Source organism: Pleurodeles waltl, chromosome 1_1, assembly GCF_031143425.1.
Source record: "Pleurodeles waltl isolate 20211129_DDA chromosome 1_1, aPleWal1.hap1.20221129, whole genome shotgun sequence".
Lineage (NCBI taxonomy): Eukaryota > Metazoa > Chordata > Amphibia > Caudata > Salamandridae > Pleurodeles > Pleurodeles waltl.
The window spans coordinates 525,220,991-525,240,647 of NC_090436.1; the positions used below are offsets into that span (position 1 = coordinate 525,220,991).

A 19,657-nucleotide genomic window follows, 5' to 3' on the forward strand; every position below is an offset into this window, starting at 1 on the left:
GACATTGATAGGATTTAATTTATCAGAAGTCCTTTCAAGATCACTTCTAAACCAAATCAAAGGGTATTCAGACTTCCTGGAATAATAATCTTTTTTTCTGTTCTCTTCATCAGCTCTGCTAGCCAACAGGTTTTCGTCCATCCTCGTCACCTATACTTCATCATGGCTAAGCTCACAGTTGCAAACTCTCAGTATCCCCAAGTCAGGGACAGCATGGTTCAATTCTCCAACCCGTTGACGTATTTCCCTCAACCTTCCATCCACATTCAGTTGTCCAGTTAGAAGCACGTGTACCATGTGATAATCTCAAATGCAGTCTCGTACCAGGACCATCGGGCTATATCATGAGCCTCAAAGTATAACGAGGGCCCGTCAAAGAGCGTTGCATGGTATCCCCGAGTGTGTGTACGCTTTTCCTCCCTCTGGTTCTCCCACCTACTGCTTTAGTTTGTCTGTTTATATCCAGAATATGAGGACAGCTCAGTGTTGTAATAAAATGTATTTGTGCTTCCTGGAGTCTGTATGCTAGTGGTTCTGTTCTTGTATTTATGTTTCCAGTGTTCAAAAAACAAAGTATATTGTTGCTGCAATAAATAGTTTGCTGTGCTTCGACCTCTAGCTCAAGCGTGTTTATGCATGGCCCTCCCACTGAGCAACGTGCCATCCATTCACTTAAAGCAAGAAATCAGTCTTGTATATGATGTTCAACTTGTACACACGGCAAAGTTGTAGCCAAGCACTCGACCCGGCTCATGAAGACAGCTGTGCGCCTGGACCACAAGCGCTAGCTGGCTGTTGGAGCCGGGTGTACTTCGGTCTACTCATGAAACATATGTAAAAGCTACGGAGGTAGAATATGCCAGGACCTGGGGGAAATGCTGCATTACAGAGGGGTGAACCCCCTCGTAATCTTTAGAGCAGGGGCTTCATTACACTCACCTCACATAATTCAGACTCAGTAACTCTTCTTTATTTCCCAGAACAAACTCCGGTGTATCAGCGATTGGCGAGGTCATCGGGTGTTACAGTAATGCACATATCCATCCTGTGAGAGGCCATCCGAACCGAAGCCCCAGGACCTGAAGACGGCATTGCTCACTCAAACCCTTGGATCCTAAATAGAACAGTCACAACAGCAGTCACCCGACCACCCACTGCCCCACTGGGAACTGAATTCAGTGACCTTGGTCCTGTGTTAGTTACACGAAGTGCTGCAATCAGGCTACCTACGACCGTCCACGGTCCGGCAGCCAGGGTTGTAAAGAGGACATTATTCAACATTTTAGTGCAAAAGAACCCAAATAAACCTGAATGCTGCACCGAGCGCGCCAAAAGTTTGCAATATTTTAAATTCACTACCTCTCTTTTAGTAATGTACAAGTCTGCTATGAACATTGCACCATACGTATATATAGGCACAGCTGGCATTTCATCGTGTATCAAATTCCAGACTCTGGTTGATGCCGGTTAAGACTCGTGAAATTAAAATACCTTGCAGTGGTTTGTGTTGGCAGAATGCACTGCTCCTGTGTATTGCAAAGTGCCAGCGCTGACATTTCAGAGCACAAACTTTGAGCCAAGTTTCCCCTCTGTGTTCTCTGCGCACGTTTTACTTCATGTTCTAGACGAAAAATCCATACGTTTATGTTTTCATTTTTATTTTTTGCAGCACTAAAAATCATTTAAGTTATCTTCTCATATTTTACTGGCCCCGCCGTGCTGTTGTATGAAAGACGGCCACTGTTGAGGAGCACCAGGCCATCTGTTAACTGATCGGAAGTTGTGAATTACAGTCCAGCGTTTGGAGCCATTCTCTTTGGCCTGAAATGTTCGTTTACATTATGCCATCAGTTTTATGTACAAGAAAAGCAGTAGATTTATAGTGATGGGAGTGGTACTAATGAGCAAAGAAGGTATCTGTCAACTTGACCTGACTTGTCTCATGACTTCTGTCCTTTTGCTGTTATGGATTCATGCATGCCTTTTTCACCCTATGATGGGACATTTAGGGCCCTAATTTAGGCCTCTGCCTATGGATTATTCCGTCACAAACGTGACGGAATCTCTTCCACTTGATCACAAGCTCCATAGGGTTTAATACACTTGCCATAAGGCGGACAGGATTCCCATCAAGACTGTGACCTAGTAACCCATCCACCAAAATAAATCAGGCCTTTAATTGCTAAACTAAAAAGAGGAACGTAGACAAAGGGTCTAAATCCGTATGCACAGTAACTCATCATTGCTGCTCTATAATAGAACATATCTTCTTCAGTGGGCTTTTTCACACTATTGAGTAGCATTTGTTTTATAGGTTAAATATGATTTGTGGTCCTTGTTTACTGTTCTGCCATGCCGCCAAATTTTGCATTTTCTGTAGATGTTGATTATGTTCCTGAGCGGCCATCTTGCCTAACCAGATCTAATGTATTCATTATTTCTGATAGGAGAGACAGCCCTGCATAGAGCTTGCAAACAGAACAAAGTGGAGAAATTGGCCCTGCTGCTCAGCAGTCCGGGAGCAGATATTAATGTCAAAGGTGAGTTCCACCTTTTTGTTGCTGAGATTCAAAAGCCAAATCTCCCAGATAATCGCTTCATTGATTATTGGAGAGAGCAGCACTTCTTTTTTTATGGATTTTCTTCACAAATATCAGTTTTTGTTGAGCTAAGGCTGTATATTTTATTCTATATCACTAGCTAGTGATTTTTTGAGTAATATTGCCAATGCCCTCTCGAACTGTAATACCGGTTTAGTTATTCTGTTCTCAGTAAACCGCCTGATGATTGATAAAATGTTATATCCTTTGCGCTTTGGCAGGCCGTTCAAGTTGTCTATTGGAAATCTGAAGGCAAAGCCATGACTCTTGCTCCTTCTCTGTTCCCGTTTTATAAATATCTGCCCTTAATTCATAATTCAGACTATGCCGGCTGGACGCCCCTGCATGAAGCGTGTAACCATGGCAGCACAGAATGTGTCCAGGAAATTTTGCAACGCTGTCCAGAGGCAGACCTGCTCAGTCAAGTGGATGGGGTGACTCCTTTGCATGACGCGCTGTCAAACGGACATGTTGAAATTGGCAAGTTGCTGCTTCAGTATGGAGGTGAGTGAAATGGAAGTTACATTGTTTTGGAAATATTGTCTTTTTTGCATGGAGCCCACGAGAAAAAGGCATAAATGAGTTTTATGTTGGTTAGAAACAAACACGCGACCTTTTGAGTTATATGTTAATATTGAAAAGTGGGCTCCTTCTTGTAATGGGTTTTCCGTAGATGTCACATTGAGTATTTGTATTTGGCATTGGAATGATAGGTATTATATATAGCATAGACGGTCAAGGTCTAGGTTGTTGTTTTTTTACGATATCTTTAATAGTTAGGGCCGAATTCATGCTTGTCATTGCAGGCATATTCAACAGGCTGCCTCCGAGGGCCGTTGTGCAGTTTAAAATATGTTTGTCAACTTGTTTTTAAGGATATCACATAATGTGTGGTATGAGCGTATTCTTACACCACACTACAGCAGAATCCTAAAATACCTCAGTGTGGCATGATTTGTATATTTATGAATAACTATGAAATCAACACAAAAGGCAAAATTCGCAGATTCAGCTTCCCTGTCTGAACATTGTTTTGACCCCCTCCCCCCCCTTCTAAAAAAATAAATAAACATATTACAAATTGGCAACGTTTCCCCACTTCTAAAAACTATCATTTTACCCCAAAGACCTTCAGCATTTTAGGACAATAACTACTTTGCATTTTCAGGACAGGACAATGCAAAATGTAGGTCACGCACAACAATATGCTATAAAGAAAACATGTAGGCCCTGTGTTAGTCACGTTGTGGAGATTGTAACACACTTCGTTATCGATGATTTCGTGCATTTGCTGGATTGGTTGAGAGAGAGTTGCCTGCCACGTCATTTTGTTGACGCTTTAGTGACGATCAACCACCGAATTCTCCCAACACGCTTAAGCATTGAGCTAATTTTCCTCTTATTCGACCATTCAGCAGACTGATTCTGTGAGAGGCAGCTAAGAATACTGAACCGCAGCCCTAAAATACATGCATAATATCATTTTTATTACGCTCAGTCGAGCGGCATGCACACCTTATTTCCCCCCACAAGCTTGAGTGTGATATTACACGTTTCAGTATTGCCCCCAGAAGGGACCCAGTGCAACTGGTAAATGTCCTTCACTCAACCATGAATCATGCTACATCATTTTGGGTATGGAGGGCACAATCTTTGTATTCTCTGAAAGTGTACATTCCCCACTGTATCTCCCAAGGTTAAGCACTATATTTTGATCATCTGTTTTGAAACAGGCGTGAACCCAATTTATATTGCTTAGAGTGTGTGTCTGTGTTTTTTTTTTTTGGGGGGGGGGGGGTCCTCGGGCCTCGCTGTTTGATTTCTCCAACCTCATGCACTGGGCCAGGTCCCTTCCACTTTATTTCGCTCGGTGCCACGGGTGCTGTCCAGCACTGTTCATTGTCTTGTTTCGCTATACCCAGACCAAGCCCCATTAGAGTGCGCTAAGGTCAGTAATGTAAGGCCTTCCTGGATGTTAAACTAAGCTACCTGAGGGATCACAACTGTTGTGCTCCCCTCTGCTTCTGAGAGAGTTTTCGCGATGCCATCCAGAATGACTGGATAATTCTGCAGCTCCAGATAGTAGCAATAAATCCAGCATTTCCAATGATTAGGGCAGGAATCCTTGTGGAAACTCCAGAGCTGGTATCTAGTGAGATAGATGCAACACGGATGGTGACATTTTAGAATTCGGTAGCATGAGTGCATGCCTATTTCCCTGGGGTCAAGAGTCCTCATAGTCAGGAGGTGGCTGACCTCCCTCTCCCAGAGAGGGAGATGTAAATACAGACTACAGTACACATATGACATTTGACTTAGACAGTACAGGCGAAATATCTGTGCCTGCCCACAGTGGCCTTGGAAAGTGAAATACACGAATTGGTCTAAATCAATTTTATAGTACAGTTTTAGACACACAGCACGTGCCCTGTGGTACTCAATAGCAGTGTGTGTCACAGTGCGAGATCATAACACCAGCAGACATAAAGTCCATTAAAAGATGAAATATTTGCGATGAACATGCAAAAAAGTTGAATTTCCTACACATTTAAAACAAGACCTAAGATCACTTGGAGCATTGTGGCTGATGCTCACTTCTGGATACTGAAGCAGTAGTGTTCTCCCTGGTGGTGCTGAAGCATAACAATAGGCAACCTCAACAGTGAAAGCAAATATGTGAAAATAATTGTACATAAGAATGTCAATACATGGCATTAAATCATTTTCTAGCAGAAAATAAATATGTAACTGAGAAGTGTGTAAGGGAAACAGTGGTGATCTACACGCACGCAGAATTACACAACTACAGAGTAGTCAGAGAGGTTGTGTGTGGTAGGATCTCGGTAAAGCATGCAATAACAATCACTAAATCGTTGTCCATTAAGCGTCTTTACTTTAAAGAGAAAATATTTTACTTTCAGAACAATACTTTACATAGAAGTCAGGACGGGATAGCGTGGATCTTGTCTCTGTAACCTTCGCCGGCCTCAAGCACACCACCTAAACAAAATGAAAACGCCCTCCGACCCCTCCAGGTTTGCAGCAGTGATCAAAGGGAGAGGCAGGCATAACCAGCAATCACAGCTGCAGTTCTTGTTGCCAGTCCCCGTTCTGAACGCCCACACACGGGCACAGAGTCAGGGAGCAAATCATCTTGCTCCATGGCACTCTGCAGAGTGAGCTCGGGCCACAAGACCTACCACATGGCTTTGGGTGCAGATTCTTCACCCAGCTACAGAAGGCTAATTCAGTTTTCCTTACTCCGGTTCCTCTCTGTCCTCCTTTTCTATGCAGCTTTTTCTTTGATACAAGGGCACATCCAGCTCCCATTCTCAGCATTTACTTAGCTCCTCCCCTCAATAGGACTCCAGGCAGATCTTCCTGGAAGGTTATAGAACTTCCATGTTCCTATTCCTGGACCAGGCAAAATTGAGATGGCGTTAGCACCTCCAACCCTGGAGCACAGAAGAGTTTCGCAGTGTTGTGGTCTGGGATCATGTTATTCCACTGGTCCCGTTCTGGGACCAGTTTGAGGCAATCCCTGACTTTTACATATTCCTCCCAGAATGATCAAGCCACAGTCTTTGTCAACTAGTGTCAGAAGCAAGGCGGGGCAGGGCTAGGTGTTCCTTTACCAGGGGATCAAAAGACACAAAAAGACGTCTCTTCCTCGCTCAGCTACCTCAGCCTTTTGTGGGTAACACCTCTGCAGTAGAATGAATAGGGAAGAATGCAAGGGTGGTCTCTGTGCTTCAAAGGGACCCTCTAGCTTTGTCCCCCGGACCCTCGAGTCTGGTCTAGTACAGAGGACCACATGAGTACTTTATAGAAGCTCTCCACCTTCTGTCTTCAGTACCACTAACATACAGGGAATCAAAATGGACTCCAGGGCTGCTACAGTAACGCAGGGCGCCTGCACACTACGTGCGTCCTACTGCTGCACATTGAGACATTAATCATACATGGCCAATCCATGTTCCACATGGGGGCAAGCAAGGCACACTGCTTCAGGGTAGTGGCAGACCAATTGAACACAAGAGTTTAGTAGGGAAATCTTCTTGACGTGCAACAGGTAAAAAACTCTGTCCTGTCACTAGTATTTATTGCTGCGGCCGTTGCCAGTCCTCCACAGCGAAGTGAGCTGACATAGCCTTGTACACAGTGTGCCACTCGGAATTACACAGTGCAGCTCTCGGTCTCATTCCTCCGTGTCACAGAGAGCCCACCACAGCAGACCCGCATGATTGCTGTGTGTGCTGAAGCCAAAAGTGCCAGAGTCTTACTTTGGGTAACTCAGGACAGGGGTGCAACATGATGTTAGCATGCGTCCCAATAGAAGTGTTGTCATTGTGCGGCAGTTTCTGCTGCAAATTATTTTGATTCACTACGGGGAATGCATACAACACTCGAATCCTTTCGATACCTGTTTACATTTATATGTTACAATGATGTGCTTCAATAAATATGCTCCAACATCTGTAGTTCCCCTCGCCAACTTTATATTTGATTCAATCTATGTAATCCCTAAACAACCATTAAAACATCCCACACATGGTTGCCAATATGTCTCTCTGTGACTGAAGGTGACACTATTTTTCTCAGACATGATTCTGTTTACAGCAGTGTTACGTCTGCTGCTAGCCTAATACACTTTATGTAATTTTCAAGAATTGTTTTGGAAAAACACACACACACACATATAGTAAGGCAATTAAAACACGCATTCTAAAATGTGCTTTTCTTTTGAAGCAGAATGTAAGTATAGAGAAGGTTTAATAAGATGTAAAAAAAAATAATAATAAGTGTATTATGCAACAGTTTATTTTTTTGCTGACAGTTCTACGTTTACAAATTATGAGAAATAATACACGGTGAATAACTAGTTTCTGGTAAATATGAGCTTTGAAACCAGTGGTAAAAAAACATACACACACACGCGCGCTCGCGCCATTGTCCGTAATGCAGTGTGTATTTACTATTCTAAGTCCACGCCCGCTTTGATAGTAGGGAAGGTTATAAAACGTACCAAGCAAATATAACTGCACTTTCAGTTTTTTGATGCACTTACTCCAAACTACCTAAACACACTATGGGGACTGGTCCTCACATCGCACCAGTCCTCACAAGGATAGTGTTTATCTGGAAATGACAGTGTTTACCCGCTCTGTGGGGACAGAACCAGTCCTAACAACGTGGGCTATACATGCCCACACGCGCACACACACACTCTCTCACACACACTCTCTCCCTTTTCTCTCACACTCATACTCTCTGACACACACACTCTCTTTCTCTCTGTCTGACACACACTCTCATTCTTTCTCTCTCACTCACTCTTCCCATAACCAACAGTGGCAGTCACCATTGTGTGGTAATAGTTAGGACAAGGTTTTCACAGGAAGAGTGTTTTTTTGTTGCACCAATAGGTTTAGTGCCATTTGACAAATCTTCGCAAACGTTTCCAAAAAAAGTTCATCCATATCAGCTTCTTCTTGGAAAGTTTTGCATTGATCCATCAAGGAGGGGTCAGGAAAAATGAGGGGGTTCCGAAATGTTGATTTCGTATGGTAATTCCCATTGGAAATTTTGTGGAGTGATACAGAAAAAAAACTGCTGAAATGAATTACACCAAATTTGGCAAAATGTTAGAACTTTACTAAGAAAGCATCCATTTCATTATTTGGTGTAAATCGTTTCAGCAATTTTCGAGAATTCATGTTTAAAGATATGAATGGGATGGTCATGGAAGAGATAAAAAATTAGCCGCCTGACCGTAACAAGAAGAGTGTGACAGACTCTCTTATTCTCAGAATAAAGTTGAGGGAGCGTGGCCCCTTCGCCCATATGGACGTGCTGGGGATGGCCATTGCAGGACTCAGGGATATTGTCCATGCATCCTGAAAATGAATAAAAGAAACTATAAGATGGCAAGGTGAGCACACCATGGCCTCAAATGGCATGTGTGGTGATCCCTAAGTGACACCCCCTTGATTGGCTGGCCACAACATGTTGTGGCAACAATTACAGGGCTCAGGGACATGGTCCCCATTGAATTGCACTATGGGTAACTCAGGACTGGTGAATGAAAGAAAACTATTTACTCATGATTTCCTTGTAGAGATTATGGAAGGTGTACCAGAAGCTGAAATGAGAGCACATTTTGTATAAGTTCATCCTATCTTCCTCTGCTATGTGAGAATAAAATCTGCTATTCTGAGTAAAACATGCTTCTAACCGCAACAGCAGCCTGGCAGTTGATTCCCCATTGTTCTACTGCAGCGCCTTCACAGGGTTCTAATAAACAACTAGAACACTCATATTCTGTATTCATAACAAAACTGTGGCACACCCAAAGCCACCTTGACAGATTCAATGCTGTAAAACTTAAAGCAAAACAAAATGTGTATCTGGTCCTCCCTTCTGCATTGCTGGAAAACCTACTGGGTGCTTTTGAGGGAAGCTAGGGAGAAGGGTGTTACCCCTCTATTATGAGAGAAGCTGTGATGATACTGATACCTAAGGAGGGTTGTGATCCGGCATGTCTACAGACCATTATCTGATAGAGACTTCTAGCGGCAGATTCCTTACCTTCGAATTATCACCAGGCGTCAGACTGGATCCGGAACTTTTTTTGTGAACGGTACCCGTGTGCACCGCTGGGTGGCATCATTCGGCTGTGTATGGCATTGTTCATGCTGTAAGTGACTTTCCCAGTGCTTATGCTACCCAGGCACGCTGACACAAGTTTTTTTTCTTTTCACGCCAGTCAGCACAGACCTGGTGAAGAGCTACCCAATTCGTTTTTTGCGTAACTTTTTTTTGACTTTTTTAGGTTTTTCCTCCTTGTGACAAAAGGTTATGAACAAAGGCCGGCTTCAAGCCCTGTGGCGCCTGTCACCGCTTAATGTCAGTGTCGACCCACACCTTTTGTGCCTTTATGCGACCACGACCCAAAGGCCTGTGCTGATTGCCACCCCATGAACCCAAAGGCCTTGAGGGAGCAATCTCTCAAGTTCATGGCGGCATGACCATCCAGATCCCAGTCGAGAGGAAGGTCATGGGAGCGGTTGCGGAGCCCAAGATCTTCGTCACACTCATCACACTCAAAGTCGTCAGATCACTCGGGTTAGTCCCACCACCATAAAAAGAAGAAAAAGTTGAAGAGTTATTTGACTTCATCTCATCCGTCGGCCAACAGGACTATGGAGCATTGCTAATCGAGACTGTGCTCTGCGGTAGAGCCAGCGCCCGGGCCGTCTCCATCCCTCCCAGAGTTTCTGGGAGCCTGAGTAGCCCCTTTCTAACTCCAAGAGTTCCGTGAGGCCATGCACCTCATATTGGTGGCCTATTCCCTCCGGCGCGCCTAAGGACCCCTACTGTTCCGCACCAACTGCTCCATCCTGAAAGCCAGTTGGGATCCTAGGATCCAATTTTGGACCCGGGCCGATGCCATTCGTGCCATATCGACGTTCATCGGTGCTGGTGCCAACGTTGATGCTCTTGGCGCTGCCCCACTCCTCTTCCGCGACTCCCACACGAAGCTGGAAGGGTTTCGACCACGCTGCCTACAGCACCAACCGGAGAGATTCCTTCCAGGCCGGTGCCTGAGCCTTATTCTTATGAGCTAGGACTTTGGGAGGATTGGGAGGGGTCGCTGGACCCTGGAGAATACCAGCCTTATGATGGCAAAATAAGGATAATGGTGAGGCCAGTGGACTGGATACTTCTCCAGATACTGGCATGCTTTCTCCCCCTATGAAGGATCGTCTTTCACCATGGTGGTGTTGACGATGGCTGAGGTCCTTGGCCTTCACTTGCCCTCAGTGCCAGTCAAAACTAATGTCTTGATACAGCTGCTTGCAACCAAGAGTGTCCCCCTCAGAACTGCAACTTCAATGAGGCCCTCATTGACATCCTACTTGGGACCTTTTCCTAATCCAGCACAGGGGTTCCTGTGAGTAGGACGATTGCCTGCCACCACAGCCCGGCTACAGGGGACCCAAACTTCCTCACCCAACACCCTACCAAGAGAGCTTGGTAGGCCAAGCCTCTATGTCTCCTGTAAATCCTAGCTCATTTCCTACCACACCCCCGGATAGAGGACACATCAGGAAAGAAGATATTTTCTTCCACAAGCCTACCACTGCGGTTCTTGAATACAGCGTGCCTTTTGGGCCACTATGCGCACATATGGTGGGATACAATTGCGCAGGTGGTGCCATTGGTCGCAGGGGAGGCGTGGGCCGCACCTTCCCAGGCTGTTGCTGATGGGAGAGGGTGAGAAATTAACCTCTTTCTAGCATGGTTACACCCATTTTTGGCCTGTTTGTCAGTGTGTTTGACTGTGTCACTGGGATCCTTCAAGCCAGGACCCCAGTGCTTATGGGTTATGGCCTGTTTGTCAGTATGTTTGACTGTTTTTGTCAGTATGCTTGACTGTGTCACTGGAGTCCTGCTAACCAAGAACCCAGTGCTTATGCGCTCTCTGCTCCCAAATTTGTCACTACATACTGGTAACCCGGTATTTCATCCCAAATTGGCATACTGGTACCCCCTTATAAGTCCCTAGTATATGGTAACTAGGTACCCAGGGCATTGGGGTTCCAAGGGATCCCTATAGGCTGCAGCATTACTTTTGTCACCCACATGGAGCCCATGCAAAGGCTTATGCAGGTCTGCCATTGCAGCCTAAGTGAAATGGTACATGCACCTTTCACAGCCATTTTCACTGCACCAGGTCACTTATAAGTCACCTTTATGTCAGGCCTTACAACCCTGAAGGCTGGGTACAAAGTACCTGAGTGTGAGGGTACCCCTGCACTAGCAGAGTTGCTCCACGTCATCCAGGACCATTTTCCTGGACTTCGTGAGTGCGGGGACGCCATTTTACGCGTACGTTGGACATAGGGCAATACCTATATCCAGCTTCACAATGGTAACTCCAAATATGGCCATGTAAGGTGTCTAACACCTGGGAATTGTACCCCAATACTGATTCCAGTATTGGTTTTACAGTTCCATGCTCTCTGGGGGCTCCACAGTGGACCCCCAGTACTGCTATGCCAGCCTTCTGAGGTTTTCCAGGCAGCCCCAGCTGCTGCCACCTCACAGACAGGTTCCTGCCCTCTTGTTGCTTGAGCAGCTCAAGCCCAGAAAGGCAGAACAAAGCATTTCCTTTGGGAGAGGGGTGTTACAACCTCTCCCTTTGGACATAAGTGTTACAGGCATGGGAGGGCTAGCCTCCCAGAGCCTCTGGAAATGCTTTGAAGGGCACAGATGGTGCCCTCCTTGCATAATCCAGTCTACACCAGTTTAGGGACCCCCCAGTCCCTGCTCTGGTGCGAAACTGGACAAAGGAAAGGGGAGTGACAACTCCCCTGTCCATCACCACCCCAGGGGTGGTGCCCAGAGCTCTTCCAGAGTGTCCCTGGGTTTTGCCATTTTGGATTCAAAGGTGGTGGGGCAGTCTGGGACCATCTGAGTGGCCAGTGCCAGCAGGTGACATCAGAGCCCTCCCCTGATAGGTGCTTACCTGTGTAGCTAGCCAACTCCCCCTTTAGGGCTATTTAGGGTCTCTCCCCTGGGTGTTTCCTCAGATTCGTTTTGCAAGACTCCAACAGGACTCCTCTGCATCCTTTACTTCATCTTCTACCTACGGAACAATAGCTGTACCCTCCAGAAAATCTACAAACTGCACCAAAGAAGTCAAAACGACTTCTGCAACATTGTAACTTCACCTTCTGCCAGCAACTGCAACAGTTTCCAAGTCATGCATCCTCTGAGGACTGCCTGTCTTCGGCCTGCACCAGAAGAACAGAAGGAATTTCCAGTGGAGTGAAGGAGTCACTTCCCTGCTTCAGTAGGCACCGCACTGCAGTGATGACCGGTGGCGTGGGTCCCTTCTCCAGACAACGAGCATGGATCCAGCAACACAGGTGGTGGACAAAAGTGACCCCAACAGTCCCAAGTTCCAGCTCTCCAACTCTGGTGGAGGTAAGAGCTTGCCTCCCCATGCAAGACAGTAACCCCGTGCACTGCGTGACTTGCAGTTGCCAAGGCTTGTGTGCGACCTTCCAAGAAGTTCTTCATGCACAGCAGAGCTTAGGCCCTCAGCCCTCCATCCTGCGACGCACAGCTCCCTGAGTGGTTCTCCGGTGGCATGGGATCCCTATGTGTTGTGCTGCATGGGCCTTCATTTGCACCTTCTTTGTCCCCGTGCTTTGGGACTCCTGTGCACGCTGCCTGGTCTTCTGAGGACTCTCTAAGTTGCTGAGAGCCCCCTCTGACTCACCCTCCTGGGTAGAGGCCACCAGGGCCCTCCTGGTCCTGGGCAGAGGCAATTCCTGCGAACCGCGAGTTTTGCATGTGCCAAAGCTTGTTGGCGGAATCCAGTGATGTAATCCAGACTGCAATCAGCCATCCGGCGTGGGACAGCTTCTGCACCAACCAGGAACCCGCATCTGTCTTCTTGGGTGCATAACTGACTTTGTCTTCTCACCAGTGGTTTTCCTTTTGCAGCTTCATCCGGGTTAGCAGGGGCTCCTGTTCTCCACGCACTCTTCAGTGCTTCTTGGACTTGGTCCCCTTCTTCCACAGGTCTTCTCGCCGAGGAATCCATTGTTGGTGTCTTGCAGTCTCTTCTGGTTCTTGCATAATCTTCTATCACAACTTCTTGTGTGTTTCAGAAAACTTGCTGTGATTTACTCCTGTTTTCCTGGGCTCTGGGGTGGGTTCTATTACTTCCCTTTGGTGTTTTCTTATTCTCCCAGTGCCCCTCTACACACTAAACTTGCCTAGGTGGGAAACAGACTTTCACATTCAACTGTTTTATTAAATGGCCCATTGCAACCTATTGTGATTTTCACTATTTGCACTGTTTTCTGACTGTTTGTACAGCTATTTCTGCATTCTAGTGTGTATATACCGTGTATATTACTTACCTCCTAAGTATAGTCTCCAAGGTATTTTTTGGCATTCTGTCACTAAAAATAAAGTACCTTTACTTTTGTAACACTGAGTATTTTCTTTCATGTGTGTGAGTACTGTGTGACTACAGTGGTATTGCAAGAGCTTTGCATGTCTCCTAGATCAGCCTTGGCTGCTCAGCTACAGCTAGACAGCCTGGCGGCTAGACACTGACTACATTTCACTAATAAGGGCTAACTGGACCTGGTATAAGGTGTAAGTACCTTTGGAACCCACTACAAACCATACGTGGCATATCATATTCACTCAAAAGCATTAAAACACAGATGGAATCAGTCTTGTACAGCACCCTCTTGACTTATGTGAGTGAACCCTCAAAAATACAGTATCTTGATATAGTAACACATGAGGTATCAGATATATATAGAAGACAGATAATTGAATTTACATCATTGAAAGGAGGAAAAACTTAGGTGCAACAAAAACTTTTTCTGGTGACTGTACGACTGAGGTGTAGGCGCCGATGCACGTTTCTGTGTCAAGTGGTCAGCCAACCACACACCTTCTTCAAGGCACAAAGAAATGCATCAGATGTAAAATAAAACCCCAAGGGGGAGGAGAGCAGCCCAGACAGTTCTCTAAAAGTACAAAAACAAACAATAACAATCAAAAGCTCCTGCGAGTCTCTGTAAATACCTCTAGTACAGCACAGAAATAAACATATCAACAAAAACCTTGTACATGCGCACCCTTTCTAACCCCAATTGTGATCCAAGCATTTACATACTCAAATAACCACTGTACCAACCCAAACCAATCTAACATGTCCCATTATCAATAATCAGAGAAATTATACACCACTGTCACAAGTGAAATCATGCCTTCTTATTCAGTGCCACCACCGCTGCACATAAAATATCTAGTACCTGTAGACTACTTAAAAAAAGGCCTAGTCTGTCCAGCTCACAAATTGGCGAATAAGGAACAAGAGGCCCAAACAGGTACCTACTGTGTTTCTCTGCAATAGAACTACAGAGGAGACAAAAAATTCAAATTTGGACCAATAGAACATTGAACTGCACCAGCTATTAAGAGAGACAATAATCTTCCTAGGTATTGTTAGTATTACCTAGGAGACTCGTCCTCCTTTTACTCCACAGTCAGCTTGGCTACTGTAAAAGTTCATATATCCATTCCTGGTTGTAAGTTAAGAGGGATCCCACCTGACCAAACAAGTAATGTTGGCCATTTTACAAGGTCGTGATATGGGTGTCGCCCCTATGTGGGTATATTTTGACTAGGCTGGTTTATTTTTATTAGTCTACTTTATTAGTCTACTTTCCCCTAGCCTACATGCTATGTGATTGGAGATCGTGACCGTGGGATCCCTCTTAACTTACAACCAGGAATGGATATGGATATATGAACTTTTACAGTAGCCATCTTAAAAGTGGCACAGGCTCCGCACAGCCCTCATCACAACAGCACTTGCACAAACTCTTAAAGCAATGCCAAACTAGTCTGATGTTGCCAACATCTATTTAAATAGAAAGGCATCTCACGTTGTACAAAGGACTAAGAGAATGGAAGGTCCACCAAGAATATGCTTACACGCGGACTGCTCACTGTGTCCGAGTTACTCAGCAGCCGTCTTAGATGGAGAAAGCTACTCACCCAGAAGACTAATTGCAGAGAAACTCCTCTAAGAATAGTACTGTTTGGTCCGGAGTCGAAAAAACTGAACAAATAAATTCAGTGTTTCCAAATTCAACCATGTTACAGTAACTCATGAACCAGTGTAAGTCGCCTATCGGCACTGCGCTTCTATTGGTGGTAATTCCACTTGCTGTTGCAAAAAATAAAGCGGTGGCCATCTTGGAACAGGCAACCTGACTTGCACCCATGAGTAAGGGCCATCATTAGCAGTGTGCTAGACTATCAGTGGGAACCAGAACTATCCCTATAAAGGACTGCAACACTATGAGCACATAAATAATTAGACAAGTGCTCCCCTTTGAATAAAAATGGATAGGGGGGCTACCAACATCCATGGGAGTCCCAGATATTCCCTGCATATTGTAAGATGAAATATATGCCATATTCATATGGCTCAATCAAGCCATGCCTTTCAAAAATAGAACTCTAGTGCTACAAGAGGCTCTATATCATCCAATGAAAAGAAACACCTAATGGCTTGGAGTCCCAAACTGTAAAAGGCATGCATGTACTCCGGCAGAGAATGAGGCCTTCACTGCAGAATGAAAGATTCTGTGTTTTAATGTTTTTACGTTTGAGTATGATATCCTAGCTATGAGTGGTATGTATGGGGGGGTTGTGAGTGTGAAATCTGTTTTTCTTTAGAGTTCTGGAGGGATATAGCAGTCTAAATGTATTAATGTTTCAATCATTTTGTAGACTGTGTATGCAAACTTTAAATATTGGAAATAAGAGATATGTTTCATTATATAAAATTATTTTGGTGCTACATTTAATTTACAACTCCTTTAAGAGAGCGTGTTGTTGAAGGTGGGTTATTTCTTTCCATGCGTTGTCTTACTTTTTACTCTCCTCCAAATCCATACAAAGATGTGGAGCGACTCCACCATCTGGTCTCAAAAAGAGCGTTGTTCTACCTTGACTGCACACAAGAGCGCCGGGTGGACGACCAATTGTTTGTTGGGTATGTTGAGGCGAACAAATGTCAGGCTGTACGGAAGTGGACCATCTCCAGATGGATCATGCGCTGTATTAAGATCTGCTATGCGTTGGCCAAGAAGCAACCCCCTACAGGATTTCGAGCTCATTCCACCAGAGCTAAGGCTACAACTACTGCGTTAGCATGCAGAGGTCTGGTCCTGGACATATGCCAGGCAGCAACATGGGCCTCATTGCACACGTTCACAGAGCACTACTACCTGAACAGTCAGGTCCATAGGGAAAGGGCACTTTGCCCGTTCGGTCCTGCAGGACTTCCTCATTTGAAATTGGCCCACAGACCCACCTCCGGGGACGGTATTGTTTGGGTATCTATTCTAAAGTAAGGAATCTGCGGCAGCAAGTCTCTGTCGGATGAACAAGATACTAGAGACACTGTCTAGCCGCAGATTCCTTAACTACCAACCCAACGTCCCCGCTGTGTGATCTGATTTCTAGGGAGAGGACCGTTACCCTTTCAGAGCCCTAGTTTTCTACATCCGTGGTCAGTGTTCTTCGTGGCTCTGCACTTCTGGTGTGTAAAGTCGCAAAAGGAAATGAACGTCACCACGCCGGGGTGGCACCTACATAGGCACAGTGAATGTCAATCCACCATGGACAACAACGTCCCACAGTGCCGAACAACACCACCTACTGGTCTTTCGTGAGCAGGGGTAATGCTCATGAAACAGTACATTCTGGATCTAATCTGACACCTGGGGATAATTCTAAGGTAAGGGATCTGCGGCCAGATAGGGTCTCTACCAAATAAGATGGTATCAAAGGTAAGTTTTTTCTTTTTGTCCAATGACTGCTCCCTTGAGCTAACGAGCTGACGAGCTCTGGAGAGGCACCTGTGCGCCAGTGAGTGGTACATAAACCCGAGAAGACTTTTGGCGGCATTTCAAGCAACCCCACAGACTTGGCTGCTCTCTGCTGATGACGGGCTAAACCTAGAAACACGTGTCCAGAGATACACAGCACTTGCTGCACCTACTTAGGTGAAAGACTTTTGATTACTTTTTCAGCACAAAACGAAGTGACTGCATTTACCATGATGCATTGGGGCTAACTTTTTGCTTGAGTGTGAGGCAGTGTGCTCCCTTTTTTCTTTTTGTCCAATGACTGCTCCCTTGAGCTAACGAGCTGACGAGCTCTGGAGAGGCACCTGTGCGCCAGTGAGTGGTACATAAACCCGAGAAGACTTTTGGCGGCATTTCAAGCAACCCCACAGACTTGGCTGCTCTCTGCTGATGACGGGCTAAACCTAGAAACACGTGTCCAGAGATACACAGCACTTGCTGCACCTACTTAGGTGAAAGACTTTTGATTACTTTTTCAGCACAAAACGAAGTGACTGCATTTACCATGATGCATTGGGGCTAACTTTTTGCTTGAGTGTGAGGCAGTGTGCTCCCTTTTTTCTTTTTGTCCAATGACTGCTCCCTTGAGCTAACGAGCTGACGAGCTCTGGAGAGGCACCTGTGCGCCAGTGAGTGGTACATAAACCCGAGAAGACTTTTGGCGGCATTTCAAGCAACCCCACAGACTTGGCTGCTCTCTGCTGATGACGGGCTAAACCTAGAAACACGTGTCCAGAGATACACAGCACTTGCTGCACCTACTTAGGTGAAAGACTTTTGATTACTTTTTCTGCACAAAACGAAGTGACTGCATTTACCATGATGCATTGGGGCTAACTTTTTGCTTGAGTGTGAGGCAGTGTGCTCCCTTTTTTCTTTTTGTTCAAAGGTAAGTAACTTGTTCATCAGTGGTAAATACGGTCTACAAAATGTTGTGCAAGATTTTGGCTAACAGATTGTTGCGGGCTGTTCATATGCTGGTTCACCCTGATCAGATGGGTTTTATCCCTTGGGGGAGCATGATTTACAATATTAAGCCATTGACTTACATTATGCAAACTGTCTCATCTTTGAAGGAAGACTTGGCATTGGTGACTCTGAATGTGAAGTGCCCCTTTGACATAGTCGGATAGCACTATATGTGTGCGACACTACTGTGACTGGGTATTGGCCCTGGGTTCATTAAATGGTCCGGCTACTGTACACTGATCCTGTTGCTAGGCTTAGAACGGGAAATGTAATCTCTGATCCTTGGCGGTTGGGCAGGGGAGCAAGGCAAGGGTGTCCTCTCTCCCTAGTGCTATTCGCCCTTACGGTGGAGCAGCTGACCTCTCATCTTCGAATAACCCTCAACCGTGTGGCATTCAGATTAGGACCACTTCCCACATAGTTTCTATTTATGCAGATGACACATTAATGTATCTGAGAGATCCGGTGAGGTAAGTGTTGGAGTCCACACCAACAGAGATAGATCTAAACTATTCCCGCAGAACAAACTGGGACGGGAATGTGCCATCCTCCTGCAGAGTCTGGGTCTGCACTGGGAGAGAGAAAAGATCCGGGATCTGGGAAACCAGGTAACCAGATGTTGAGTGGCTCAATACGAACTTAATGTGTGAAGGTTGATAGATGGATTGCAGGGGTCTGTGGATTTGTGGACAACGCTCCCACAGGGAGGCCCTTGCAAGAAATGATGGTCCTGCCACGCTGCTTGTACGTGTTACAAAATGTGATATGCCCAGGTCGGCTATAACATTTACCTGCATGAGCAGATTGTTGTGCGACTTGGTGTGGACATGCCAGTTACCCCGAGTGACGTTCGAGGCCTTGAAACTCTTGTGGGTAGAAGGCAACTGGGATTACCGACCCTGTTTTTCACAATATGTATAAAGATATCTCTTATGCAGCATGGCGTACAGAGTGGCGAACACATTAGTGATCTGTTTCATAACAATAGATTCATATAATTGCACAAGCTCTGGAGCTCTTGGTGGTGAGACCGAGACCGTTTTTACACTAAGCTGGTCTAGCGTATACTGCACGATTAATTTGGCCTAAATTTCCTGACAAGCTACAAGAACACGGTTCATTGCAGCAAGCTACAGTCGACTGAGTATCCATCCGTATGCGGCCTTAGCAACCAATAGGGGAAGTATTACTGATCAGGCCCCAGGGCGCTGGAATGCCTAGTGCCCTGATGATTTGACATTCACAGAATGGAAGAAAGCCCCCCTGAACAAGTAAAACGAGCATCCCCCAATGCACACTTTAAATTTATGCATTTTAAATACCTGCATAGAACATATATGACTCCTAAACCAATTCAGAAAGCAAGCTTTACCACGCTATGCCAATGGCGTGCGGCAGGTGCCGACAAGCTGCTGCAGACTTCCTTCACACAACAGGTGAGTTTCCGTGGATTGTGGGCTTCTGGGGGGAAGTGATAGACACCCAAGCTGTGGGGTTGGAATTGGAAGGTTCTATAAAGTTGTGTCTTCTGGGTATTGTTCCACGGCAGAAACGGCTGAAAATAAAAGGTAGGCTGATCGTGTTAGATGTGATCCTGGCGAGACA

General features: G+C 45.6%; 1 protein-coding gene across 3 annotated transcripts in view; it reads left to right on the top strand.

Annotated features, from left to right (window-relative positions):
* The window catches only part of SLF1 (SMC5-SMC6 complex localization factor 1), a 673,081-nt gene that overhangs the window by 568,321 nt on the left and 85,103 nt on the right, over nt 1-19,657 (top strand). For all 3 annotated transcript variants that reach the window (XM_069225438.1, XM_069225455.1, XM_069225447.1), the window contains exons 16-17: nt 2,448-2,540; nt 2,922-3,104. In XM_069225438.1, the coding sequence (XP_069081539.1) occupies nt 2,448-2,540; nt 2,922-3,104 (276 nt within the window). The remainder of the gene's footprint in view (nt 1-2,447; nt 2,541-2,921; nt 3,105-19,657) is intronic.